Source organism: Oncorhynchus kisutch, linkage group LG16 (assembly GCF_002021735.2).
Source record: "Oncorhynchus kisutch isolate 150728-3 linkage group LG16, Okis_V2, whole genome shotgun sequence".
Lineage (NCBI taxonomy): Eukaryota > Metazoa > Chordata > Actinopteri > Salmoniformes > Salmonidae > Oncorhynchus > Oncorhynchus kisutch.
The window spans coordinates 37023096-37048570 of NC_034189.2; the positions used below are offsets into that span (position 1 = coordinate 37023096).

Genomic DNA, 25475 nt, shown 5'->3' on the forward strand with positions numbered 1-25475 from the left:
TAGTACTATCCAATTTATCCAGCAGATGTCAGTAAATAGCTATTGTTTTTGCAAAACCAAGCGCAGTAAACAAGGAAGCACGTGACATGCTGAGCCAGTAAACTGGGTTTCCACTAGATAGCACACCTATAAAGTCTTAATTTGCTAGATCGTAAGAATTCATGAAAACGACATTTTAGATTTTTGGTCTTAATTTAAGGTTAGGCATAATATTAGCAGTGTGGTTGGGGTTAGATTTAAAATATCATTTTAAGACGAGCAATTGTAGAAATCGGCGGGGTTTATGACTTTGTTGCTGTAGTAACTAGTGACCACCAGTAACCTCGGTTCCTACTTTTTTTTTTTTTAATCCATGACGGGCCTTCGCGGATCTAACCGCCTATCCATACCCCGTGATCACCAAAACAACACAACAAAGTGGGGGAAAGATGGCGAGCGGAGAGGAGGCTAGATGCCCCTCTGTTTCTTCCGTACTCGAGGACCTGTTCCCTGCCGGAGGATCAGAGCAAGTATGCGGTGATGGGAACCCTGAGCTCGTGCAACTGCGGGAGCGTCTTCAAGGCTGGCTATCGCAATATGAGCCTTTGCTGTTATGGATGCAGAGGCTGCTTGTTTGGGAAAGGCCGCTCTACAGCATCTTTGTTGCTCTCACGCTGAACACCTTGTTCTGGTAATGCTAAAGAATTAGTAAGAATCACTCATGTAATCAGTTATTTTGCACTGAATATGAAGATGCACTGTAGCTAATGTCTTAGCTTGATAGTAGTAGTAGCTACTTACTGTAGTTAGATTGAATGACAACGATAATCCTGCTCGGGCGACAGTGACGCGCTAGCTAGGTGGCTAATTAGCTATTTAATGATGTCTGCTGATAGTTTGGTATGCCAAAGTTTACCCTATTATCGAATAAACGAGTAACGTTTCGCTAAATACTCTACATAAATTCTAAGTGCGCTATCTTTCAAATATCAGTTAACTTACCTAGTTAACAGCTGTCAAATCTAGATAACAATACGTGAGCGTTCGGATAGAAATGTGTAAGTAAATGTAGAACAAACGTGCCTCTCCGACATGTAGACCAAGGAATCATGACGGCTGTATTCATGGCATGTTAAATCTGCAACGTTTGACAACTGAACGTAGCCAAGTTGGCAGGAGATCTGTTTAATGTATTGTCCTGAACCAGGACAGGGGGCTAGCTGACAGTCTATTCACTCTTGTGGCTAGCTAGTTAACGTTACTTAATGTTAAGAACGTGACTAACATTGGATACATTTTAAAATGGTATGGGTTGTTTGTCTTTTTTACAGGCTTCTGTCGTCGACGTCCCTGCGTCCTCTCTTCCTCCTGAGTCTTTCCATTCTAGGGCTCATGCAGCTGGAGAGATGGAAGCATAAGTTACCTCTTACAACAGGTAAGTTCATAAACTCAACAAAATAGAAAACGTCCTCACTGTCAACTGAATTTATTTTCAGCAAACTTGACATGTGTAAATATTTGTATGAACATAAGAGTCAACAACAGACAAACTGAACAAGTTCCACAGACATGTTACACATGCCTATTGGAGGAGGGAATGCAACACAACTCCCTGTGGAGTGAAAGAGGTATGTGACTGTAGGTGCAGGTAAGGATGACACAGAATTTTACCGTTAACATGGAATTTATTCCTTCACATGGTAATTTTGGGGGAAAGTTGCTGGACCCACAACTTAACTAACTAGCACCACCTGGCGCACTACCCAAAATACAGGGGATGGTCTTACCTAGTGTGCATCTACAAAGTACATACTAGGGGTATATGTATGCCCACAGGCCTCTTGCCTAAGCACTCCCAAGGTGCCTTCCCCCTGGGAACAAAAACAGAATAAAATTAACGTGAACAACTTCAATCATCAAAACATACCTCAACAGGACCGGCTACTAAATACTGTACAAAAAACTGTCTGCGCAACAACCAACACAATACATACTAATAAGCTCTCTCTTTCTGAGCAAAGGAACACTGGCTTATATACAGCTGGAGAAGGTGTCTGTAATTGCCGACAGCTGTATCCCCTGACGAGAGGGCGGGGTCAGCTCCAATCTGCAATGGGGCCGACCAATCAGCTGCTTGGGGGAATCCAGGAAGCCATTTCCTGAAATACATACATACAAACCCACAACAACACAGAAACTGAGGAACGTAAACACATGCGACTAACAGAAATTCCATAATGTGTCCCTGGACAAAGGGGGGTCAAAATCAAAAGTAACAGTCAGTATCTGGTGTGGCCATCAGCTGCATTAAGTACTGCAGTGCATCTCCTCATGAACTGCACCAGATTTGCCAGTTCTTGCTGTGAGATGTTACCCCACTCTTCCACCAAGGCACCTGCAAGTTCCCGGACACTTCTGGGGAGAATGGCCCTAGCCCTCACCCACCGATCCAACAGGTCCCAGATGTGCTCAATGGGATTGAGATCCGGGCTCTTCACTGGCCATGGCAGAACACTGCCATTCCCGTCTTGCAGGAAATCACACACAGAATGAGCAGTATGGCTGGTGGCATTGTCATGTAAGGATGAGCCTGCAGGAAGGGTACCACACGAGGGAGGAGGATGTCTTCCCTGTAACACACAGCGTTGAGATTGCCTGCAATGACAACAAGCTCAGTCCGATGATGCTGTGACACACCGCCCCAGACCATGACGGCCCCTCCACCTCCAAATTGATCCCGCTCCAGAGTAGAGGCCTCGGTGTAACGCTCATTCCTTCGACGATAAACGCAAATCCGACCATCACCTCTGGTGAGACAAAACCGCGACTCGTCAGTGAAGCACACTTTTTGCCAGTCCTGTCTGGTCCAGCGACGGTGGACATGCCTTACAGCAGGCCTACAAGCCCTGTCCAGCCTCTCTCAGCCTATTGCGGACAGTCTGATGGAGGGATTGTGCGGTCCTGGTGTAACTCGGCAGTTGTTGTTGCCAACCTGTACCTGTCCCGCAGGTGTGATGTTCGGATGTACCGATCCTGTGCAGGTGTTGTTACACGTGGTCTGACACTGCAAGGATGATAAGCTGTCCGTCCTGTCTCCCTGTAGCACTCTCTTAGGTGTCTCACAGTATGGACATTGCAATTTATTACCCTGGCCACATCTGCAGTCCTCGTGCCTCCTTGCAGCATGCCTAAGGCATGTTCTTTTTAGTGCCCTAAGTTTTCATAACTGTGACCTTAATTGCCTACCGTCTGTAAGCTGTTAGTGTCTTAACGACCGTTCCACAGGTGCATGTTCGTTAATTGTTTATGGTTCATTGAACAAGCATAGGAAACAGTGTTTAAACCCTTTACAATGAAGATCTGTGAAGTTATTTTGATTTTTACGAATTAACTTTGAAAGACATGGTCCTGAAAAGGGGACATTTTTTAATTTTTTTTTGCTGAGTTTAGTAGGTGCATGCATGCATTACTCATGCCACAGCCAACCCTGGCCCTGGGGTCAGTGTGAAGTCTGAAATGCTAGTATAGGTCACGATTTGATAAGATGGTTAAATGTTAGTGCTGTCGATTTGGATTTGATTTGACATAACATTGTTCTGATGACTTTGATTACCAAGCCTACTCTATGAAGTCTAAAGTGTTTTGTTGATGTTGGACTTAGATGAACAAATCTGTACTGTCTCCTCTCTCCACTACAGTTCAGTATCCTGAGGCCAACCCAATGGAAAGGTACACATCTTGACTCAAAGGTCCAATGCAGCTGTTTTAATCTCAATTTCAAATCATTTCTGGGTAACGATTAAGTACCTTACTGTGATTGTTTATAATTAAAATAGTACAAAAATAAACAAATAACTTCTTAGCAAAGAGCAATTTCTCAAGCAAGAATTTAGCTAGGAGGGGTCTGAGTGGGTAGGGGAACATGTAACATTAGCTGTTATTGGCAGAGGTTTGGAATTCTCTTTCTTATTGGTCTATTAACTAATTTAATGCATGATGATGTCACCATAGAAGGCCTAAACTTCATCCCACCAAAACAGGCTGAAATTGCAGGCGTTCTTTTCAAACAGCTCTTACACTAAAAGGGAATTATCATCATTTTCACAGTATTATTCCAACCTCATAGTGTGGAAATATAAAACAGGACAATCACAATTTTGACTACACTGGGCCTTGAAACACATCCTACCTCACCCTGCTCCTATAACACCTTCAAGCACTTTACTGTTAGAGACTATCATGTGATTATTCAGGTGTTTTCCCTACTTGTTTGCTGGTCTGTGCCTGTCAATAGCATTAGGGCACATATTTATTAAGAGTAGTAGAAGAGCTGATCTAGGACCAGGCTCACTCTATCCATTGTAATCTGATCCTAGATCAGCTCTCCTACTCGGAGATGCTTGAATCCTTTTAGGTCTGGCTTAGTACTGCTTGTGTTCGTGTGTACATCCCACAGTCTCTTTCTCTGACTGCAGAGAGACCATGAATGTGCAACCCCGGCTCCTCAGTATTCCAGAGCTCAGCCACCACCTGGTGGAGAGCTACCTCTACTGCTGCCTCTTCGTCCAGGAGATGCTGCAGTACAAAAGGCAGAACCATGGAAAGGTATGTTGGGTTTGTTGGCTGCTCAGTGGGTTAGAGCTCATTGCCTCCATCAGGGTTGTGGGTTCGATTTCCACGTGGGCCACATATACTGATTGTCATTTGGTATCTGGAGGTCGACGTGTATTAAAACTGTTACCATATTGTTATATTATAAAGTGCCTCAAAGTCATGGTTTATCAAAACATTAAATTGGTTGAGTTGCATAATTTTTTTTGTATAGCTGAAGCAGAGGAGGCTGGTGGCAGAAGCTGTAGGAGGGGAGGACGAGCTCATTGTAATGGCTGGAATGGAATTTATGGAACGGCGTCAAATGTGATTTCCATGTGTTAGATACCGTTGCATGAATCCCATTCCAGCCATTACAATGAGCCTCCTCCTATAGCGCCTCCCACCATCCTCCTCTGACCTGAAGAGGTATTTGCTGAAGTAGTTGTCCCTCCTCTACATTAGTTTCAGCCAACTTGCAAGTTTAATGACACTGTGTCTCTTTTCTCCCTCCAGTTCTGTGCCATGATGTGCTCTGGCTGTTCTGTGCTCGCCGTGGTGGGACACTATGTACCAGGAATCATGATATCCTATATCATCGGTGAGCTGCCTTGCCTTTTCAATTATTTTTCCTTGTTTTTGACAAAGGCAACCAACCAACCAGTACGCCAAAGGGTGTGGTTGTCTAAGAAATGCAGTGCTACTGCATAACAATTGCCAATAACTTCTAAATGCAACCTTCATACCACCATTTATAGTGTTGCCATTCCCCAACCTGGAAATGTATTGTGATTTGACCATATGTGACGCTCAGTATTCCAGGGTTGTAGTCTATAGTGCACACATTAGCCAAACATTTGCAATAGGAACCGCTTACGCCACGGTGTAGTGTTTGGAGTAAATGGTTTCAGTTGCAAAATGTTTTGCTACGTTGTTCACTAATGAATACAACCCTGAGGTATTTCCCTTTCTCTGGTTAAACTAAAGATGGTGTGCATTCCAAATGGAACCCTATTCCCTATATAGTGCACTACTTTTGTCCAGAACTCTATGGGTCTTGGTCAAAAGTAGTGCACTATGTAGGCAAAAGGGTGCCATTTGGGATGCTGTGCTTGTCATGGTGAATCAAACGCCATTTAAGTGCCATGTTGAGGTTGTTTTTTTGTCCTGTGCCCAGCGCTGAGTGTGTTGGTGTGGCCTCTGGTGGTGTACCACGAGCTTATCCAACGGATGTACACAGGCCTGGAGCCCATTCTGATGAAACTGGACTACAGCATGAAGGGAGACACGCAGCACCGCAAGCACGATAAGAGGAGTGAGTTTACACTGTGTGTGTGTGCGTGCGTGCGTGTGTTGTCTGTCAGTATGTGTTTGATGGTGCGTGTGTGTGTATTTTTTGTGTGTGTGCCCTGCCATCATTCACATGTCACCAGGTCCCCTCTCTCTAGCTGTGAACACTGAACGTCAGGGTTGCCTGGGAAAAATCGTTCTCCTCCCTTCCGGTTTGTGGCAGTGGTGTGGCAGCTGGAGCAAATGTATTTTCAGACATGTAAGGATCCTGTCCACGGATCCTTAAAGGCCTTACGTCTTCAAATGTCTTAAATTGCACTTTTAAAGGGCTTTAAAATATGCAACAGAGATGACTACAGTGTTTCTGTTATATTACGCAGCTGCTTAGTTGTTGCCACCGCTGGAAAAACAAACAAAATTGATTGGTAATTGATTAAATTGATAATACTCTGGGCGCACTTTCAAGACCTATCCACATATACACCTCTGAGTCACGTCGTTGCCAGAGGGGAGAGCAAGGTAGCCTATGCCATTTGAAAGACAACACTAACTAGAGATGGGACGATGAACTGAAAATTACTGCCCTGCTCGTACCGAAGCAACTTTGCTTATGTTTGTAATTTCGGTGATTAGGCTAATCAACGGTCCTGCTCATTTTTTTTAAATATATATTTTTTTTTTGGGGGGGGGGGGGTTCTAAAACCATTATTTGGTCAACTGTAATGTACATTAACCTGCTTCCTGCAACGAAAGTATCTGCCCTGTCCATGTTTCTCACTCTCGCTCCCCTCTTTGTACATGGATTGAAGGGAGAGATGTATTCTGATAAGCGCAAGCATACTGAAAGTTGAGCAACATTTCAAAATATAATTACGTGAAAGACAGTTTTTCAAACAACTACTGTTACTGTTGTTAAGTGACTCTATTTCTGAACTGTCAATATAGAGGAAAAAAAACACTTTACAAACACAGTATGGAATTGAGATGATTTGCCAACGGAGCAGTGAATTTTACGGTGAATACATCAAGTATGCTACCAATGGAAAGTTTTTGTAGGACGTTACATTTACTGTTAGTTTCTTTAGCCATACAATTGATCTAACATATTTAGCAGTCTAGCTAAAATGTTTTGAGTTCCCACTTCCTCAGTTGGTAAATGTATGTAGCATTGGCTATAGCCTAGGCCAATATATATGCACAACAAATATACAGGCAAATTCATCTCTAAAGATACTAAAATATCTAATTATTCTGGATCATATTTTGAAATATTGCACATCAAAATATCCATCATGCACTCCCTGAATATGTTACTGAAATGGCATACTTCCTTACTTGACACTGGAAAGTCAGTCTAGAGCCCTCTCACTTCGCTACCTTGCTTCGAAGCATAGCCATTTGATACCTGACTTAATGAATCAACTTTTTGGTTGTAGTCTAATGTTATAGCATAATACTCCTAGAAGAGCTACAGTGTGTGTAGACTTTTGTTCCAGCCCCACTCTAACAAACCAGACTCTACAAATCAACTGCTCAACAGGACCTTGTTAAGCTGACTTCGGTGTGTTTGAGCAGTGCTGGATCAAAAGCCTGCACACCCAGTGGCCTAGCTCTCTAGATAGAGAGTTGACCATGTGTTTTATACAGTAACAGTGCTGTATATTTGACCTTTTTTAAGGCATTTTTTTATCGGTGGTATTGAGTATCATTATACTAAGCTGGTATTGATATCAAAGCCAAAATTCTGGAAACTTAGTTAATGATTAGTCAATTTGGGTAGCCCAACAAATGCAGATGGGCAACCCCATGCTTCAGCCATCTATAGTCTAGCCAGTAGCCACTATGCTACTACATTCATCAGGCTCAATGCTAAAATAGCACACCTGCCTGATAATGAGCCACCTTTGGTGAAAATATGACTTGTCGCCAACATGGGCTCATTTCTGGAGAAGAAAATTAGCTGGTGTGGCGCTCGCAGACCTCAATTTGTATTAAATTGCATGCCAAGTGACATTAAAAAGGACTTAAGTCTTAAATTCAACTTATTGGATCCTGTAGTTACCCTTTAAACTGTGTGTGTGTGTTGCAGAGGTGAAGAAGGAGGTGGAGGAAGGGGATGAGCCCAGGGCTGAGACAGAGAGCGAGAGTGAGGAGGAGCTGTCCTGCTTTGCCCCCCTGGTAAGTACCACATCGTCTGCCATCTTGCACTAAGATCATGTGTGTGGACATATTTACCTATACTTGTGGGGACCAGAACAAAAATGTGACTAACTGGGGACATTTTGTCAGCCCCCACAAGGGGAAACGGGCTATTTCTAGGGGATTAAGGTTAGAATTAGGGTTGGGGGCAATGTTCCCTCATTTATTTCGTCACTGAGCAAATTTCAGGTCTGCTGAGCCCCAACTTGAATGTGACAATTCAGTGTAACTTCCAGTACACGTTTACTGTGAACCCTGAGGCTGTACCCGCTTTAAGTTAGTTTTTTAACAGTGGCCAAGTAGACTACTATGGCTATTTGATCATAATGTAGTCTTACCAGAGTGACCTACCATTAGAAACAATGGAGAAAATGCATCCCAAAACATTTTAATCTGGAAATAGCTGTTCTATCATTCAGCCAATGTGTGATGTTCAATGTCGGCCTACATTCCATGAGACTTTTGAAAAAAAATAAACATGCAGGGCTTGACATGAATCTTTATCCACTCAGACAAGGAAGTGACTGAAAATGTTGACTGAAGCAAGAAACCACTTTACAAGATAATATGCATTATTATTCCCATACCATTATTACAGAGAATCAGACAAATTGTGCCTCCTATTGTCTACTTAGCTTATTCAAGCCTGCCTCAAACTGCACTGCCCCTTTAAAAATATATATATCTTTACCTGACTTGCTTTTCAACGATGTTTAGAAATGTACAGGTGTTGTGCTCTTGTAGGAAGCAGTCACTCCCCCATTGCGGACTACAAATTATCTATAACTGGGCTAATAACTGACTCCCTAGAAAAGGATATGAACAAAATGTGCATAGGTGGCTACATGCAGCTCTCGCTTTGATCTCAAAACAAGAGCATCTACTCACGACCGCTCATGCTGTAAATACAGTTCAGTTTAAAGTAAATGGCACAGATCCATAAATGGCAATGGTCTATTTGCATATCAAAAATATAATTTTATTTGTCACGTACACGTGTTTAGCAGATGTTATTGCAGGTGTAGCGAAATGCTTGTGAAATAGGTCTACCGCAGGTCTGATTGGTAATGCCGCACCGGTCTGTGTAGAGTACTGGCTGAGTCATGCATGTCAAATAATTATGCTGTTTCAAAATTTGACAAGTGTTGCATCCCAATAATCTTTCCTTTCTCCCGAAGTGTGTACATGTTCACTTCCCCTTATGGATTTGAAAGGAAATTCATGTTTATGGAAACTCCCTCTAGCCCACGCCTATAAATTAAATTATTTTAAATATGTATGGAATAGAGCAAACGCACACTTCAGGAGGAATGAGAGATTATTCATACTTTACCAAGACATTCCCCTCAATGAATGGCTAAATATTAGTTTTTTACAGAATGTTGTTTAATTCATGTTTCAATGTTGACATTCACTTGAGAGGATAAGACAATATTATTGCTTGACTTTCTAATCACCTAATTGGGCTCTAGTATGGGTTCTGTCGAGAGCCTTTCACTATAGAACAATGTTGATATCATAAAATTGTGCCATGTCATTGGTCAGGTGGATGCAAAGACCACAGCCCTGGCTATGGCCATCACCGACTCGGAGCTGTCTGACGAGGAAGCATCCATTTTGGAGAGTGGGGGGTTCTCCGTATCCAGAGCTACCACCCCACAGCTCACAGACGTCTCTGAAGGCAAGTACCCAAGCACAACAGGCCCTTCCTCCAAAGTATCTGTCCTGCAACTTGGATTTAAAAGAAAATAAATGGTGTGTATTAATTAGTGCAAACCGAAGCAAAATGTTTTGCCCCATAAACAAATAGTCACCGGTAGCCTAGCGTATTGTTATTGTCGGTCAATCAAAGCGACACGACAGTCAGAGGCTCCATGTGTGTAGCAAGTGAAGTGGGAGATTTCTAATCAATGCTAAATGGAATTAGGCTACAATGATCAACCAAGTGGTAGGCTGTGGTTTCATATGAATAAAGTTGTTGTACACAAGGATGCCTCAATAAGCCTTGCTACTTTAGCTAGTTAGCTGGCTACTGTAGCTAGCTTCTTTACAAAGATTAGATGCAGTCAAGAAGGGCACTTGCCCTTGGTATGATAACCTATGGCAGCAACAAGTTTGTCTAACTAGCGCGAGTCGTTTTGGCATCTTTCTCTCTCCCTCCATACCACACACACAGACTGTCACACACACCGGCCCCTGCTCCCCTATCGCCCCTCCCCCATCGCCCCTCCCCCACACTTCCAAGCAGAGCGCAGCGCACCGGCTCTCAAGTTACGCGAGCAAGTCTCCATTGAAGTAAACAAAAATATATATCTTTAAAACATGTATTTAGACTATCTGAAAAATCATGTTATTATTCTAATAGTGAAATCATTTCAAATGCTCAGCCCTAGCATATAACCCGATGTTAGAAGTTTTTCCTTTATTTGGCAAGTCAGTTAAGAACAAATTCTTATTTTCAATGACGGCCTAGGAACAGTGGGTTAACTGCCTGTTCAGGGGCAGAACGACAGATTTGTACCTTGTCAGCTCGGGGATTTGAACTTGCAACCTTTCGGTTACTAGTCCAACGCTCTAACCACTAGGCTACCCTGCCGCCCCAAGTACTTCTGTGTTAACTCAAATACGACAAGGTTCCAGTTTAACAACGTTTACTCAACTGTATTAGCACAATACATGGCTGCAATTGGCTCAGGCCAGGTTAATCTACAACGAGACTCCTGCTAATAACAGAGTGATGGTGCCCTAAAACAGAAATATAGTGATACTTACTTAAAAAATGAATTTAAACAATCTCACACTTTTTTCTTTTTAAAGACAAATAAACCATCAACAACAATTTAATTTCCATTACTGAGTGCCTTTAGGAGCACAAGACTGGATGCTCCCTTGTTGCCTACCACAAAATCCGCTGGATTCTCGATGCTTGAATAAGTTCCTTGATGATGCTTATCTCAAGGCTGTCTTTTCTCTGTGACAGACTTGGTTGACTTCACAGCATCAACTAAGGAGTAGTTGTCAGTGACACAAACTACAGGTAGAATGTGCCGTTTTGTCTCACCAGTGGTAAGTTCTGATGAGAACAGAGTTGCAAGAAAGATAGCATTGTCAATTTCATCTGCAAGAGCAAGTGTTTCTCCAGCAAGTGTGCTTTGGACAACCCTTCTGATCCTTTTTGACTGCCAACAGATAGGTGAGAATCTTCCTTCACCCATTAACACAATTACATGTCCACCTTGTGTGCCTCCATCTGTAAGGTTCCCTAGGGAAGCATCACTGAAGACAACTAGTTTCAGAGTCATCTTTTCAAACATGCTGAAACTTTAGCCACTTGTGATTACAGTTTACGAACAACTTTGTTTGCCTCGTGAATGGTTTGTACAGTGGTGTTTTGTGTTGGATGCCAAGTTGCAGCCATCAAACATTACATCAGGTCTACTCTGTCAAGCAACATATAGAATTTGACCTATATTTGAACTCAATTGATCAACTTCAATTCCACCGAGAGGGGAATTATTCTACGGCTCTTGAAGAATCCATGTGGATAGGTTGAAGATTCTTGATTTCGCTCTCCTGTTGCATCAGTATTGTTCCATCGGCTGTAATAACCTCTATGCCAACATAACAAAAATGATCATGCTCCTCACGGCTGACCTGGAAAACAGCTTTGAGGTGTGGAATCAGTTGGAGTAAAGGTCTGTGAGCCAACCCAGATAAAGTCATCAACATGACAGGGAAGTACTCCAGTCACATTGCATTAGAAGCCTGCAGGATCCACTTGTGACATTTTTCCACCTGTACTCAGCATTGTTGCCTTGACATTGTTGTATCAGTAAGAGTGATGCCTCTGCCAGGCCATACACACTTTTTAGTTTCCACAGTGTTCCTACACTCTTAGCTTCAGGCGGAGGTCGGATGTGAATGTGCCTTGACAGCTCTGTTCCCTGAAAATGTCTATGGAATTAAGTTTCTATTTTTTCTGTCAGCAGCAATCTGAGTGACTGAGGTGCATGTCGGTGAATATTTTGGGAGTTCTTCAGCAGCTAGCTCCCCAACATTTAGCCACTAGAAGTGCTTTTGGCCCTATTGCATTTAAGGATTATTTAAGGGCACCCGCCCACCTTGTTGAGACATTTTTGGCCAATGTCTTTGACTTCCTCCAACACTCCATTTACTGAGCTCATCTGGCTTAGCTGAGTCAAATGACACATCCTTTGTTTTCAAGTACATCATCATTTTGAATGTCAGTCTGTTTTTCTTGATTTTTTTCCTTTGGTTCAATTCTCAGATTATCTACAAGTGACAGATCAGCTGACCCTGTTGTACCAGAAAGTGTAGCTGGTTCAAAGTACTACAAGTTGTACCAGTTCTGGTGTTTTCCTTTGGTTTTTCCTGCTCGTCCAGTGACGGTTGCTGTATGTGGAATACCACTTTCTTTGTCCATGTATTTAAGTTTGCCCAGTTTTCAGATGGGAACAACCTTGTTGTCTTAACACGTGGCTATTGTTGAATGTTTTCCTAATTTGAATGTGCAACAGTATTACCTGTGTCGTGGTTGAAGGTCTCTGCTTTTTCAACACCGATACCGATTATTGGAGGACCAAAAGGCCGATAACGGTTAATCTGACGATTTTTATTTTTTATTATTTGTAATAATGACAATTACAACAATACTGAATGAACACTTATTTTAACTTAATACATCAATAAAATCAATTTAGTCTCAAATAAATAATGAAACATGTTCAATTTGGTTTAAATAATGCAAAAACAAAGTGTTGGAGAAGAAAGTAAAAGTGCAATATGTCCCATGTATAAAAAAAAGACGAACGTTTAAGTTCCTTGCTCAGAACATGAGAACATATGAATGCTGGTAGTTCCTTTTAACATATTCCATGGTAAGAAGTTTTAGGTTGTAGTTATTATAGGACTATTTCTCTCTATGCCATTTATATTTCATATACCTTTGACTATTGGATGTTCTTATAGGTACTTTAGTATTGCCAGCCTAATCTCGGGAGTCATAAACAGTGCAATGCTTGAAGCACAGCGAAGAGCTGCTGGCAAAGCAGTAAAGAGCTGTTTGAATGAATGCTTACGAGCCTGCTGCTGCCTACCACCGCTGTCAGACTGCTCTATCAAATATCAAATCATAGACTTAATTATAATATAATAACACACAGAAATACGAGCCTTAGTTTCCAGATAAACCATAGTTCATTACTATCATTTCGAAAACAAAACGTTTATTCTTTCAGTGAAATACGGAACCGTTCAGTATTTTAGCTAACAGGTGGCATCCATAAGTCTAAATATTGCTGTTACATTGCACAACCTTCAATGTTATGTCATAATTATATAAAATTCAGGCAAATTAATTACGATCTTTGTTAGGAAAAAATGGTCTTCACAGTTTGCAATGAGCCAGGCGGCCCAAACTGCTGCATATACCCTGACTCTGCTTGCACAGAACGCAAGAGAAGTGGCACAATTTCCCTAGTTAAATTAATGTTAGCAGGCAATATTAACTAAATTATGCAGGTTTAAAAATATACTTGTGCATTGATTTTAAGAAAGGCATTGATGTTTATGGTTAGGTACACATTGGTGTAAAGCCGGTGCTTTTTTCGCGAATGTGCTTATTAAATCATCACACGTTTGGCGAAGAAGGCTGTGATTCGATGATAAATTAACAGGCACCGCATCGATTATATGCAACACAGGACAAGCTAATCGGCCATTCCGATTAATCGGTCGACCTCTAGGCTGTAGCCATGAAAATTGTGCATTGCGTTTTTATTGCCATCAAAGCCTAATCTAGGGCTGTTTTCCAGTCACATCCATTGTCTTGTTTCACTTTCAGAATCATCTCTGAGTGTTTGATTGTCTCTCCATAAGTCCATTGCTTCATGGACTGTATGCAGCAGTTGTCTTTACATGTTGAATTTCTCAGCCATTTCTCTTATTTCATTATTATTGAATTCTCCATGGTCGCTAGCCTAGTGGTTAGAGCGTTGGACTAGTAACCGAAAGGTTGCAAGTTCAAATCCCCGAGCTGACAAGGTACAAATCTGTCGTTCTGCCCCTGAACAGGCAGTTAACCCACTGTTCCTAGGCCGTCATTGAAAATAAGAATTTGTTCTTAACTGACTTGCCTAGTTATATAAAGGTTTTTAAAAAATCTGGGGCGGGCCATGCACACTTATCCAGGAATGAATGAAGTAATTGATGTTTTCACTGGGTTTCTTTGTATTGACAATGCTTCCAGCACTGAAGCATGTGACTGTACCACACACTTGGTCCCAACTCATGTAGATCTACAGCCACTTGGAAGCCAGTGGCAAACCAACAGCTGGCCTGGTCTTAGTTTTGCTATATTTCTGACAAGTCAAACAACTGTTAACTATCTGCCGTAGAATGAAAAATACTCTCATCATTATTCCCAGAACTGCTGAGTAATTTCTGAAGTCTGTCAACTGCATGTCAAAACGGTTTGACGTTTTAACAATACATTTTATCCTGTGTTCTGTGTCTGTCAGAATCTCATTTTTACATGGTCTCTGTGTGATGTATTTGTCTAAAACGTTCACACAATAGTGGCCTGCGGTAGTAAGTTCAAGGGTCACTGATTTGTTTAAACATCACTGCCTTGTCATTTTTTTATGTCTAGTACAGCCCCTGACTTCTTGATGGAAGCTTTGCTTAATAGTAAGGGGATGTCTGTAGGGACCACCTGTTTCAATGTGACACTTATTAGTCTGACCAATAGTTGCTGGTATCTTAACTCTCTTGGTAGAATGAACAATTCCCATATCTCGGGGTGGCAGGTAGCCTAGTGTTGGGTCAGTAACCGAAAGCTTGCTAGATCGAATCCCCGAGCTGACAAGGTAAAAATCTGTAGTTCTGCCCCTAAACAAGGCAGTTAACCCACTGTTCCTATGCCGTCATTGTAAGTAAGAATTTGTTCTTAACTGTACTGGCCTAGTTAAATAAAAATTAAATCTCCAAATTTGAAAGCTCTGTTGCTTGGTGTGTCAATCAAATTTTGTACCTCCTTTCATATTTAGTTCACTGACATAGTTATCAAGCCATTTTGCTTTGCTTGTGTACATGCAGTAGCAATCACAGCAGATCCTAAGAACTCAGAAGCAGATTGGTTTGAAAAAGGGTTACACTGCTCTCTCTGTTTGCATTTTCCTCTTTAACTTGTAATTTTTTTTTATGAGGACAGTCTTTAACCCAATGGTAAGTGCTTTGACAAATGGCCCATTTTAATCTCCTGCCATATCTGTCCAGTGAATTTGTGCTGGGCAATGGCGCCCTCGTCTGGTTGTCATGAGAATAACTTTTTGGCGCCTTTTCTCTGCTGCTCTATGTAATATGCTGCGTCACTAGTCAAAAGTAGTGCACTATAGCTGGAATATGGTGCCATTTGGGATCAATCTTGTGTTTCTCGAGGCTTGGGCTTAATGGCACCTGTGTTTGACAGGCTTTTATTGCTTTTAATAAAGGGAACAAGCCATTGCGTTTTGGGAGCTACTAGTATATGTGTTTGGTTGGCAGGAGAAGGGTGTGGAGCCTCGTCCCAGGTCGTCCCATCTGTTATTGGCGCGACAGAAGTATTTTTCACCAACCTATGTTTAGTGCCGTGTTCATTGACGCCAAAGCCAGCACAGTACAAGCAGTCAAAGCCAACTGTTTCTTCCTACCACCTAGAAAGGCAGTATATAGCAACTTGAAAGCTAACACGGCATCCGGGAGAACCATCTCGTACTTGCGCATCCTATTGTATCTTTGTTCAAAATCAATTATGTAGTCCGTAATTGAAACCGAAATGTCTCTAACACTGTCAAAGTTTGAATATGCCTCGTAGGCACGGTCTTTCTCTTCTCTAAGAAACACAGAATCCAGTGCTCTAATCAAAGTTCCCATACCGTCATCCATGTTCAAATCCTCAACGGATATTTCCAGTGCTGTATCTCTCGCTCATCCTTCGAGCGATAATACAACCGCAAATACTTGCTTTTTCTTGTCCAGATTCCAAGTTTAAATGTTTCCAACTTTCATACGACCTCTTCTCGTCGAAGCGAGGTAACACATTGTAGGTACTAACTTATGTTAAGTGAAATACGACACAACTACAAGGTTCCAGTTTAACACCGTTTACTCAACTGTATTAGCACAATACATGGTTGCCATTGCGCTCAGGCCAGGTTAATCTACAACGAGACTCCTGCGAAAGGCACACTAATAATAGTAATAGCACCGTAATAACAAATATAGGGATACTTAAAATTATGATCAATCTGATGCTTTTAAATGTGTGCGGAGAAAGGACAGAATTGGCTTGCAGGGATTTTTATAATTGAGCAGCATGTTACATGTGTTCCACAGGCCAAATCATGTGAATCAAATATTGGCACTAGCAAAATTTGATTTGTCATTGTCTTGATATATGCTGTTGACTCCTTCTTCATTCACTATATATCAGAATTTCATATTCATTTTAATTTTCTAATCACTATATATAGATTTTTCTATTGGGTTTTTGTCTGTACCTTTGTTTATCCCACGTGTAACTCCTGTTTTTGTCTCACTGCTTTGCTTTAACTTGGCCAGGTTGCAGTTGTAAATTAGAACTTGTTCTCAGCTGGCCTACCTGGTTAAATAAAGGTGAAGAAGAAAAACAACTGACTCATCGACATGGCGTTGCCACAAGCAGGATATTGTAGATATTCACTCACAAAAAATATCTGGCCATGTGCAGGTGAGCTTCAAGCTGCTGCAATGTGACAGCTGCTGGACCAAAACGGCAGAGAAGTTCAGCCTTGCGATTCACACTCTTAGAAGTCAACCCAATATTCTGATTTACTTCATGTATCGCTGACTACCTTTTAACCCCATCCTCTCTCTCTCCTGTGACTGTTTAGACCCGGACCAGCAGAGTGTGCACAATGACCCAGAGGAGGCCTTCTTAAGGGACCGATCTGAAATCCCCTCGGTTGACGAGTTTCCCATCGAGCACAGCCTCCTCCACTTTCCATTGCGGGGCCCCGGTCAGGGCCAAGGGGACGGGGCTACGGCTGGGGGAATACGGCCCTCGGAGAGGGGGGAGCCCATGAGCCCGGCCAGCCTCCTCATCCAGCACCTGGCCTCCCCACTCCACTTTGTCAACACACACTTCAACGGACGTGGACGGCCACCAGGTGGGGACCATGGACCACTGCTGGGTGCTGGGACAGCGGAGGAGGTGGTGCATGGGGGGGAAGTGGAGACCCAGGCCCCGAGGCAGTCACTGGAAGCCCTGAGTGTTGAGATTGTGAACACGGCAATCTCCACAGTGGTGCAGAACACTCTGTCGGCCATGCTACGCTCCACCGAAGACAGCAAGGTCCCCTCAATCGCAGATTTCCTGCCCACCGACACGCCCCCCAGTACCCTGGAAAGTCCCCATGTCGCCGAGGCAGAAAAGGACCAGGATGCGGTCGCTGTGAAGACCGAGGAGAGGAGTGCTGAGGAGATGCCGGATGACATATTTGTACCGACCGAGGATGAGGACTTTGAGCTTCTGGACCAAAGTGAACTGGAGGAGATGGACGAGGACCTGCTGGGTCTTCTCAGTACTGATGGACAGGGGATAGTGGGAGTGGCCTCTCCCACAGATACACCCCCATCTCCAACGCACCAACCAGAGTCCTTCTAGCGTTTTCATCACCGCTCATATCCTACTGTTTTGTTTTATGTAGTAATACATTATACAGATATATATGTACACTTATCAAAGTGTCTGTGGTTAGTGGCAGTTGGTTAGTGATTGAGATCACTGTGGTTGATTCTGCCTTCACACTATCACTGTGGGTGAGTCCCGAATGGGACCCTTCCTTTTACAGTGCTCTACTTTTTTACCAGGGCCCATAGGGCTCTGGTCAAAAGTAGTGCACTATAGCTAGAATAGGGTGCCATTTGGGATGAAACTTGTGTTTCTCGAGGCTTGGGCTTGATGGCACCTGTGTTTGACAGGGTTGTATTGCTTTTAACCAAGGGAACAAGCCATTTGAGTTTTGGGAACTACTAGTAATGTGTTTGGGTGGCAGGAGGAAGGGTTTGGAGCCTTGTCCCAGATCTGTTTGTGCTGTATGTTGTAATGCTAAATGCAGTTTGGTATATTACAGCACAATCTGCAATGGGACCAGGCTATAGGGACCAGATCTATAACCACCCTTCTCAAAGGAAATTATTAACATATTATATGTGGATGGATTCTTTGAGAGAAAGAAAAGGTTTTTGTTTTGATTATATTAATATATATGATATAAACTATTTATTGCCGTCATGCGAGAATTTAAAGTAATAAAGATTCTCTATGGTCAGTAACCCAAGTCGATTCTACAATCTGCATTGGATTTAGATCTTCAGCAAAACACGTTTTCATCATGTATGCACAAATGCGTACATTTGGAAGTTTCTTTGAAGGCAGTTTATTAACCAGCAACCCCTCAAGTAAATTCAGCACTCAATTGTGAAATCTCCCAAACAAAACTTAGTACTGCAGTAATTAGCCATACACAAAGGACTTATTTTAACCATCTATTAAAATTACATTTCAGATTCACAATAATAGGTCTTTGAAACTTGGGGTGTGTTGGACATCGTACGCACAAATACATGTTTGGGAGTTTTATCGAAGGCAATTTAATGACCAGCAGCCCCTCAAGTAAGTTCCACACTCAGCAAAATTGTGAAATCTCCCAAACGATAATAGATCTTTAAATTTTAGGGTGTATTATCTTTTTATCCCCAAACCAGGTGATGGTAAATTTCTTTACCCATATAAAACATACTTACTGTGGTATGCTGACAACCTTTTCAATTGCTCATTGTCAACATCTCAAAGGTCTGTTTTGTTAGTTGTATTCTGTAATGTTTGTAAATTAATGCAAGTGCTACTTCACCTCCACCAATTGCTTAATATGTGTACAACTTAAATGTTATGGGTACTTACCTAGGGCAAAACATTTGTAACATTGTGGGAGGCAACCAGTCTGTCTAGACTAGGTACCTTACATCTAAAGGTTATTTATGCTGGTTTTGTCACGGCAATCCCACATACAACTGCGATTTGCTATGACAAATTATTGAAAGTAATAGGAATACATGCATTGCATTATCTCCCCAAAAAGGTATGTTACCTAGGTCCTATGTAACAATGGGTTATAAATGTTGCAACCTGATGATAGGAATTCTTAATTTCATAAATTGGTCATTAGTGGGAATTCAGCTCGACCCCAATTTAACTAGGACAGCTTTATTGCTGCAAGTGTGCCTATCTGAATCTCAAGGAGTGGGAGGTACTTTAGTTTGCGCAATGGAAGATACCGTTGCATATGGAGACTAATATGTAGATGAAACATTAATGTGAAGTAGAAAATGGCGTCCACCAATGTCTAGCCTAAAGTTCCCCAACCCAAGTTGTCCCTGTGCACTGTATTGTAATATAAACTAACCTTTTTCCTGGCCAATGCCTTCCAAGCACTTCTGTAAGTTTCCCTCAAAATGAGAGCAATTTGGAACATTGCATGTGATTACCAAGCATTAAAAATGCAATTGTCCTCTCCAAACTTGAAGGAAGCAAGACCTTGGACTTTTGGCAAGCATGCAATTTGTATGTTGCAGCTTTTATTACACCAATGTCCCTTAAAGAATTCCGATAAAACTACGTTGCTAATGAGGCAATTTAGTGCGATTCATTTAAAAAGTAATTTATTTTGCTGTAATCCCACTGTAACCAACTATAAGATTATATTAACAAATTGTGTTATAGAAATGTTTGCCTATGCTTTTACTGCTTCTTAATCTATAAAGGCACCTAAGAACTGTATTGTGAAGAAGGGTATCTATTTTCAAATTTCTCCTGTTTTTCAGAAACTACTCATCAGTTTGATCTTTTACATCTACAAAGGAACACAAACAAGTTCAGAAAATGCTGATAAGATTTATTGCAATTACAACAGGTTAAACACTGACAGCAGCTCTTTGTGCAGTGAAAGAATAAAATAAACTGAAACCAGGAATGGAATGCAGTTGAAATTTAATTTAAAAATCCCTTTTATCCATCTAACCCATATCCTCTTCTCCCTCCTCTTCAAACTCGCCCTCCTCCTCGGCGGTGGCATCCTGGTACTGCTGGTACTCAGATACCAGGTCGTTCATGTTGCTCTCTGCCTCGGTGAACTCCATCTCGTCCATGCCCTCTCCGGTGTACCAGTGCAGGAACGCCTTGCGGCGGAACATGGCTGTGAACTGCTCAGAGATGCGCTTAAACAGCTCCTGGATGGCCGTGCTATTGCCAATGAAGGTAGCGGCCATTTTAAGGCCGCGGGGCGGGATGTCGCAGACTGCAGTCTTGACATTGTTGGGGATCCATTCGACGAAGTAGCTGCTGTTCTTGTTCTGCACATTCAGCATCTGCTCATCCACCTCCTTCATGGACATGCGGCCACGGAAAATGGCGGCCACAGTGAGGTAGCGGCCGTGACGGGGGTCGCAGGCAGCCATCATGTTCTTGGCATCGAACATCTGCTGGGTGAGTTCAGGCACTGTCAGCGCTCTGTACTGCTGGCTGCCTCTGCTGGTGAGGGGGGCAAAGCCTGGCATGAAGAAATGCAGGCGGGGGAATGGGACCATGTTGACAGCTAGCTTACGTAGGTCGGCGTTGAGCTGGCCGGGGAAGCGCAGGCAGGTGGTGACACCACTCATGGTGGCTGACACCAGGTGGTTGAGGTCCCCGTAAGTGGGAGTTGTAAGCTTCAGAGTGCGAAAGCAGATGTCATACAAGGCCTCGTTGTCGATGCAATAAGTCTCGTCAGTGTTCTCCACTAGCTGATGCACAGACAGGGTGGCATTGTAGGGCTCCACCACAGTGTCTGACACTTTGGGGGAGGGCACCACACTGAAGGTGTTCATGATGCGGTCAGGGTACTCCTCACGGATCTTGCTAATCAACAGGGTACCCATACCAGAGCCTGTGCCGCCTCCAAGGGAGTGGGTGAGCTGGAAACCCTGAAGACAGTCGCAGCTCTCGGCTTCCTTTCTCACCACATCCAGGACAGAGTCTACCAGCTCTGCTCCCTCAGTGTAATGGCCCTTTGCCCAGTTGTTACCTGCACCACTCTGTCCTTTAAACAAACAACCAAAAGTAACGCGTTGAGATGTAGGCTAGGCATATTACTATGGTAGAATCGACTATGACAAGGTGAAATGAATTTGCAATTTCAAAGCATTTCCTCACCAAAGACAAAGTTGTCCGGTCTGAATATTTGGCCGAATGGTCCAGAGCGGACAGAGTCCATCGTGCCAGGCTCCAGATCAACTAGAATGGCACGAGGAACATACTTGCCACCTGAAATAAATTAACAATCGCATTATGGGTCAATAATTTGTCACAGATTTTCATGCAAATTGTTGAGGATAAAAACCAGTGTGATAACATGTACTTTTTCTCTTTTCATATACAAAAAAAAAAACTAAAGTTTAATGTGTTTCCATCGCAAACTGTTGAATTAAATAGCAAATGTTCCTACTCTGGTCTTGGCACATGCACTCTAGCCAACAGCTTGCAGAAACAGTGCGGGAAGGCTAGTCTACATGAGATTTATTATGGATAAGAGTGAGAATATTTGTATTTGTCAAAAAGCAGACAAGCATCAAGTCACCAGAATTAGACCCTCTATTTATTGGAAAGGAGCATAAAGATCTAATCTGTAGCCTAATAAATGGCATTGTTTCTCGTTGAGTTGGAGACCACACCATGTTGCGTGATTCCAAGTGTGCGGTCATAGGCTCTTGACAAAATTCTAGCAGTGTCTGAATTTTTGGGCCTTTATCATGTAGTGTGTGGCTGGTGTTATGAGCCGATCCTGGTGACTGACCAATTGGAACACGGTTGGCACTGAGTATGCACACAATAATACAATTAATATAATAGTAAAATTAAAACAAACATTCAGCCTACATGCTGTGCAAGAACGATTTTCCTAATTATCTTTTATACCTGAAAGATCTGAAATCAGGCCTATTTTATTCTGAGTTTGGACATACAAAGTTTTCACATAAACCTTATAAGATGCATACCTTGTTTTTCAGAACTCACTTCACTGGCACATAAACAAAGAAGCTTGAGCTGCTGGCACATTCCCAGATCAAAATATCAAATACAATGCTGCAACTGACTGCAAGCCAATGTGACTACAGAACAGAAGCAAATCTTACAATCTGGACAGGTTGATGTCAATATTTTAATTTAATAATATCAGTGTGATGATGTGTATCTTACGAAGGCCTTTAACTAAAGAGAACACTTTTTTTTGAAAACTTGACACTACTACAAGCGCAAATACACTTTAAAATCACTTCAACTAGCTACTTTCCATTTGTATATAAGATCTGAAACCACAATAATGAAACAAGCAGGGAGCAGGTCTCCAACCCTCGACCTTCTAGCCCGAAGTCCAGCGCGCTATTGACTGTGCCGCAGAGTCTATATCCGCGCTTATAAAACCAAGGTCGTTACACTACTCCCTCCTTTCAAAGAGCGCGTCCTCGCGCTAGCTTGCGACTCAACGTCTTACAGGAACGCGCTCACCGGCCAAGCACACGCACTGTCGTGGATGCAAGATCCGATCACTTCTGACACCAATGTAATGAAACCGCAGGGAGCAGGTCTCGAACCCTCGACCTTCTAGCCCGAAGTGCAGCGCGCTATGACTGTGCAGCAAAAGCATGCTCGAGCGGACGCTTATAAACCCTGGGTCGTTACAATATATACAAAAATACCGCTATGTACATAAAGGATCATTTTCAGTTAGTTACCTGTTGCCTCATTATAGTACACGTTGATTCTCTCAAGCTGCAGATCGCTATCTCCATGATAAGTGCCTGTTGGGTCTATTCCATGCTCGTCACTGATAACCTCCCAAAACTGCAAAAGTATGTTGGAATGGTTAGTGGCATGTGGGCGGGTAAACGTTACTCATAGCATTATAGCTAGCAAGCTAAAGTTAGGCGCTAGCCGAGCAGCCATCGAAAGTTGACCGAATTTTACTCTTTATATCAACCACACATTTCAGATAACCAAAGCTAACGTTAACTAACTAACAAATCGCAAATACTTTAGTTTGGATTTACCTCATGAGCAGGCTAGCGACACAAAGTTAGCTAGCTAACGTTACTTACTTTGAAAAATGCAACTGTGTTTGCAATACATTTTCATTTAAAAAATGACCTTACCTTGGCACCGATCTGATTTCCACATTGACCGGCCTGCAGATGAACAATCTCCCTCATGTTGAAATCGAGTTTCCGAGTAAATTAATCAAGATCACTTGTAAACTTCCGACTTTTTAATCTTTACTACGCGCCTTTTTGTAAACGTCTGTCTAGCGAGCCGTTGAGAGAGCGCGAGAGGGAAAAGACAGCTTCAGAGCACGTGAGGAATTTGTCTTCGCATGCATTTCATTGGCTAAATCAATATTACATCATTATCATACAAATGAAAAAAATGCTTGGGTGTGAGCAATGGTGTGTGTGTAAACTCAGCAACAACAACAAAAAATCTCACTGTCAACTGCCTTTATTTCAAACTTAACACATGTAAATATTAAAAGTTGTTGATAGTGATGTCTGATGAGGACCTCATAACTGTGGCCTACAAATCCCTCAGTTCAGCCTCTCTCAGCCTATTGCGGACAGTCTGAGCGCTGATGGAAGGATTGTGCGTTCCTGGTGTAACTCGGCAGTTGTTGTTGCCATCCTGTACCTGTCCCCCAGGTGTGATGTTCGGATGTACCGATCCTGTGCAGGTGTTGTTAAACTTGGTCTGCCACTGCGAGGACGATCAGCTGTCCATCCTGTCTCCTTGTAACCTGTCTTAGGCGTCTCACAGTACGGACATTGCAATTTCTTGCCCTGGCTGCATCTGCAGTCCTCATGCCTCCTTGCAGCAGGCCTAAGGCACGTTCACGCAGATGAGCAGGAGCCTGGGCATCTTTCTTTTGGTGTTTTTCAGTCAATAGAAAGGCCTCTTTAGTGCCCTAAGTTTTCATAACTGTGACCCTAATTGCCTACCGTCTGTAAGCTGTTAGTGTCTTAACGACGTTCCACATGTGCATGTTCATTAATTGTTTATGGTTCATTGAACAAGCATGGGAAACAGTGTTTAAACCCTTTACAATGAAGATCTGTGAAGTTATTTGGATTTTTACGAATGATCTTTGAAAGACAGGGTCCTGATAAAGGGATGTTTCTTTTTTTGCTGAGTTTGTGTGGTGTGTGTGTGTGTGTGTTATTGCATGCAATGTTTATCTATGGACCATGATAGAAAAATAGTTACATAAATGTAGCCTACACACATGTGTGTGAAGCCATTACTTTTTGACCCCAATGTGAAACTTCTGCTTCACCAGAACTCAGCCCAAACCTGTTGTTGGGCCCTTGTGCAAGGCACTATCCCACTGCTCAAGGGGCACTGCTCTGCTCCTGACACTTTGCTGCTTGTAGCCTCTTGTGTGTTTGGGGGTTGGGAATTAAATAAAAGAGAGCCCACTTACATATCCTCTAACATATCCTTTATTGCTGATGCTATATACAGTGCCTTGCGAAAGTATTCGGCCCCCTTGAACTTTGCGACCTTTTGCCACATTTCAGGCTTCAAACATAAAGATATAAAACTGTATTTTTTTGTGAAGAATCAACAACAAGTGGGACACAATCATGAAGTGGAACGACATTTATTGGATATTTCAAACTTTTTTAACAAATCAAAAACTGAAAAATTGGGCGTGCAAAATTATTCAGCCCCTTTACTTTCAGTGCAGCAAACTCTCTCCAGAAGTTCAGTGAGGATCTCTGAATGATCCAATGTTGACCTAAATGACTAATGATGATAAATACAATCCACCTGTGTGTAATCAAGTCTCCGTATAAAAGCACCTGCACTGTGATAGTCTCAGAGGTCCGTTAAAAGCGCAGAGAGCATCATGAAGAACAAGGAACACACCAGGCAGGTCCGAGATACTGTTGTGAAGAAGGTTAAAGCCGGATGTTGGATACAAAAAGATTTCCCAAGCTTTAAACATCCCAAGGAGCACTGTGCAAGCGATAATATTGAAATGGAAGGAGTATCAGACCACTGCAAATCTACCAAGACCTGGCCGTCCCTCTAAACTTTCAGCTCATACAAGGAGAAGACTGATCAGAGATGCAGCCAAGAGGACAACAATCAGTCGTATATTGCACAAATCTGGACTTTATGGAAGAGTGGCAAGAAGAAAGCCATTTCTTAAAGATATCCATAAAAAGTGTTGTTTAAAGTTTGCCACAAGCCACCTGGGAGACACACCAAACATGTGGAAGAAGGTGCT

At 42.4% G+C, this 25475-nt stretch overlaps 2 protein-coding genes across 3 annotated transcripts; one reads left to right on the plus strand and one right to left on the minus strand.

The window, feature by feature from the left end:
• Positions 1-101: 101 nt before the first annotated feature.
• On the plus strand, positions 102-20126 carry LOC109906650 (reticulophagy regulator 2-like). Of its 2 annotated transcripts, XM_020504469.2 has the most exons (9): positions 102-670; positions 1311-1414; positions 3678-3708; positions 4455-4584; positions 5086-5170; positions 5747-5884; positions 7949-8037; positions 9604-9739; positions 16989-20126. In XM_020504469.2, exons 1-9 carry the CDS (start codon positions 429-431, stop codon positions 17759-17761), a joined length of 1728 nt encoding a protein of 575 aa, XP_020360058.1. In that variant the 5' UTR covers positions 102-428; the 3' UTR covers positions 17762-20126. The 2 variants fall into 2 exon arrangements, with proteins under 2 accessions (XP_020360058.1, XP_020360059.1); XM_020504470.2 differs by lacking the exons at positions 102-670; positions 1311-1414 and adding an exon at positions 3349-3477 and having other exon boundaries at positions 16989-19936.
• On the minus strand, positions 20037-23497 carry LOC109906653 (tubulin beta-4B chain). Its single transcript, XM_020504473.2, has 4 exons — positions 23344-23497; positions 22927-23035; positions 21347-21457; positions 20037-21233 (listed from the first exon to the last, which is right to left on the minus strand). Exons 1-4 carry the CDS (start codon positions 23398-23400, stop codon positions 20173-20175), a joined length of 1338 nt encoding a protein of 445 aa, XP_020360062.1. The 5' UTR covers positions 23401-23497; the 3' UTR covers positions 20037-20172.
• Positions 23498-25475: the final 1978 nt, after the last annotated feature.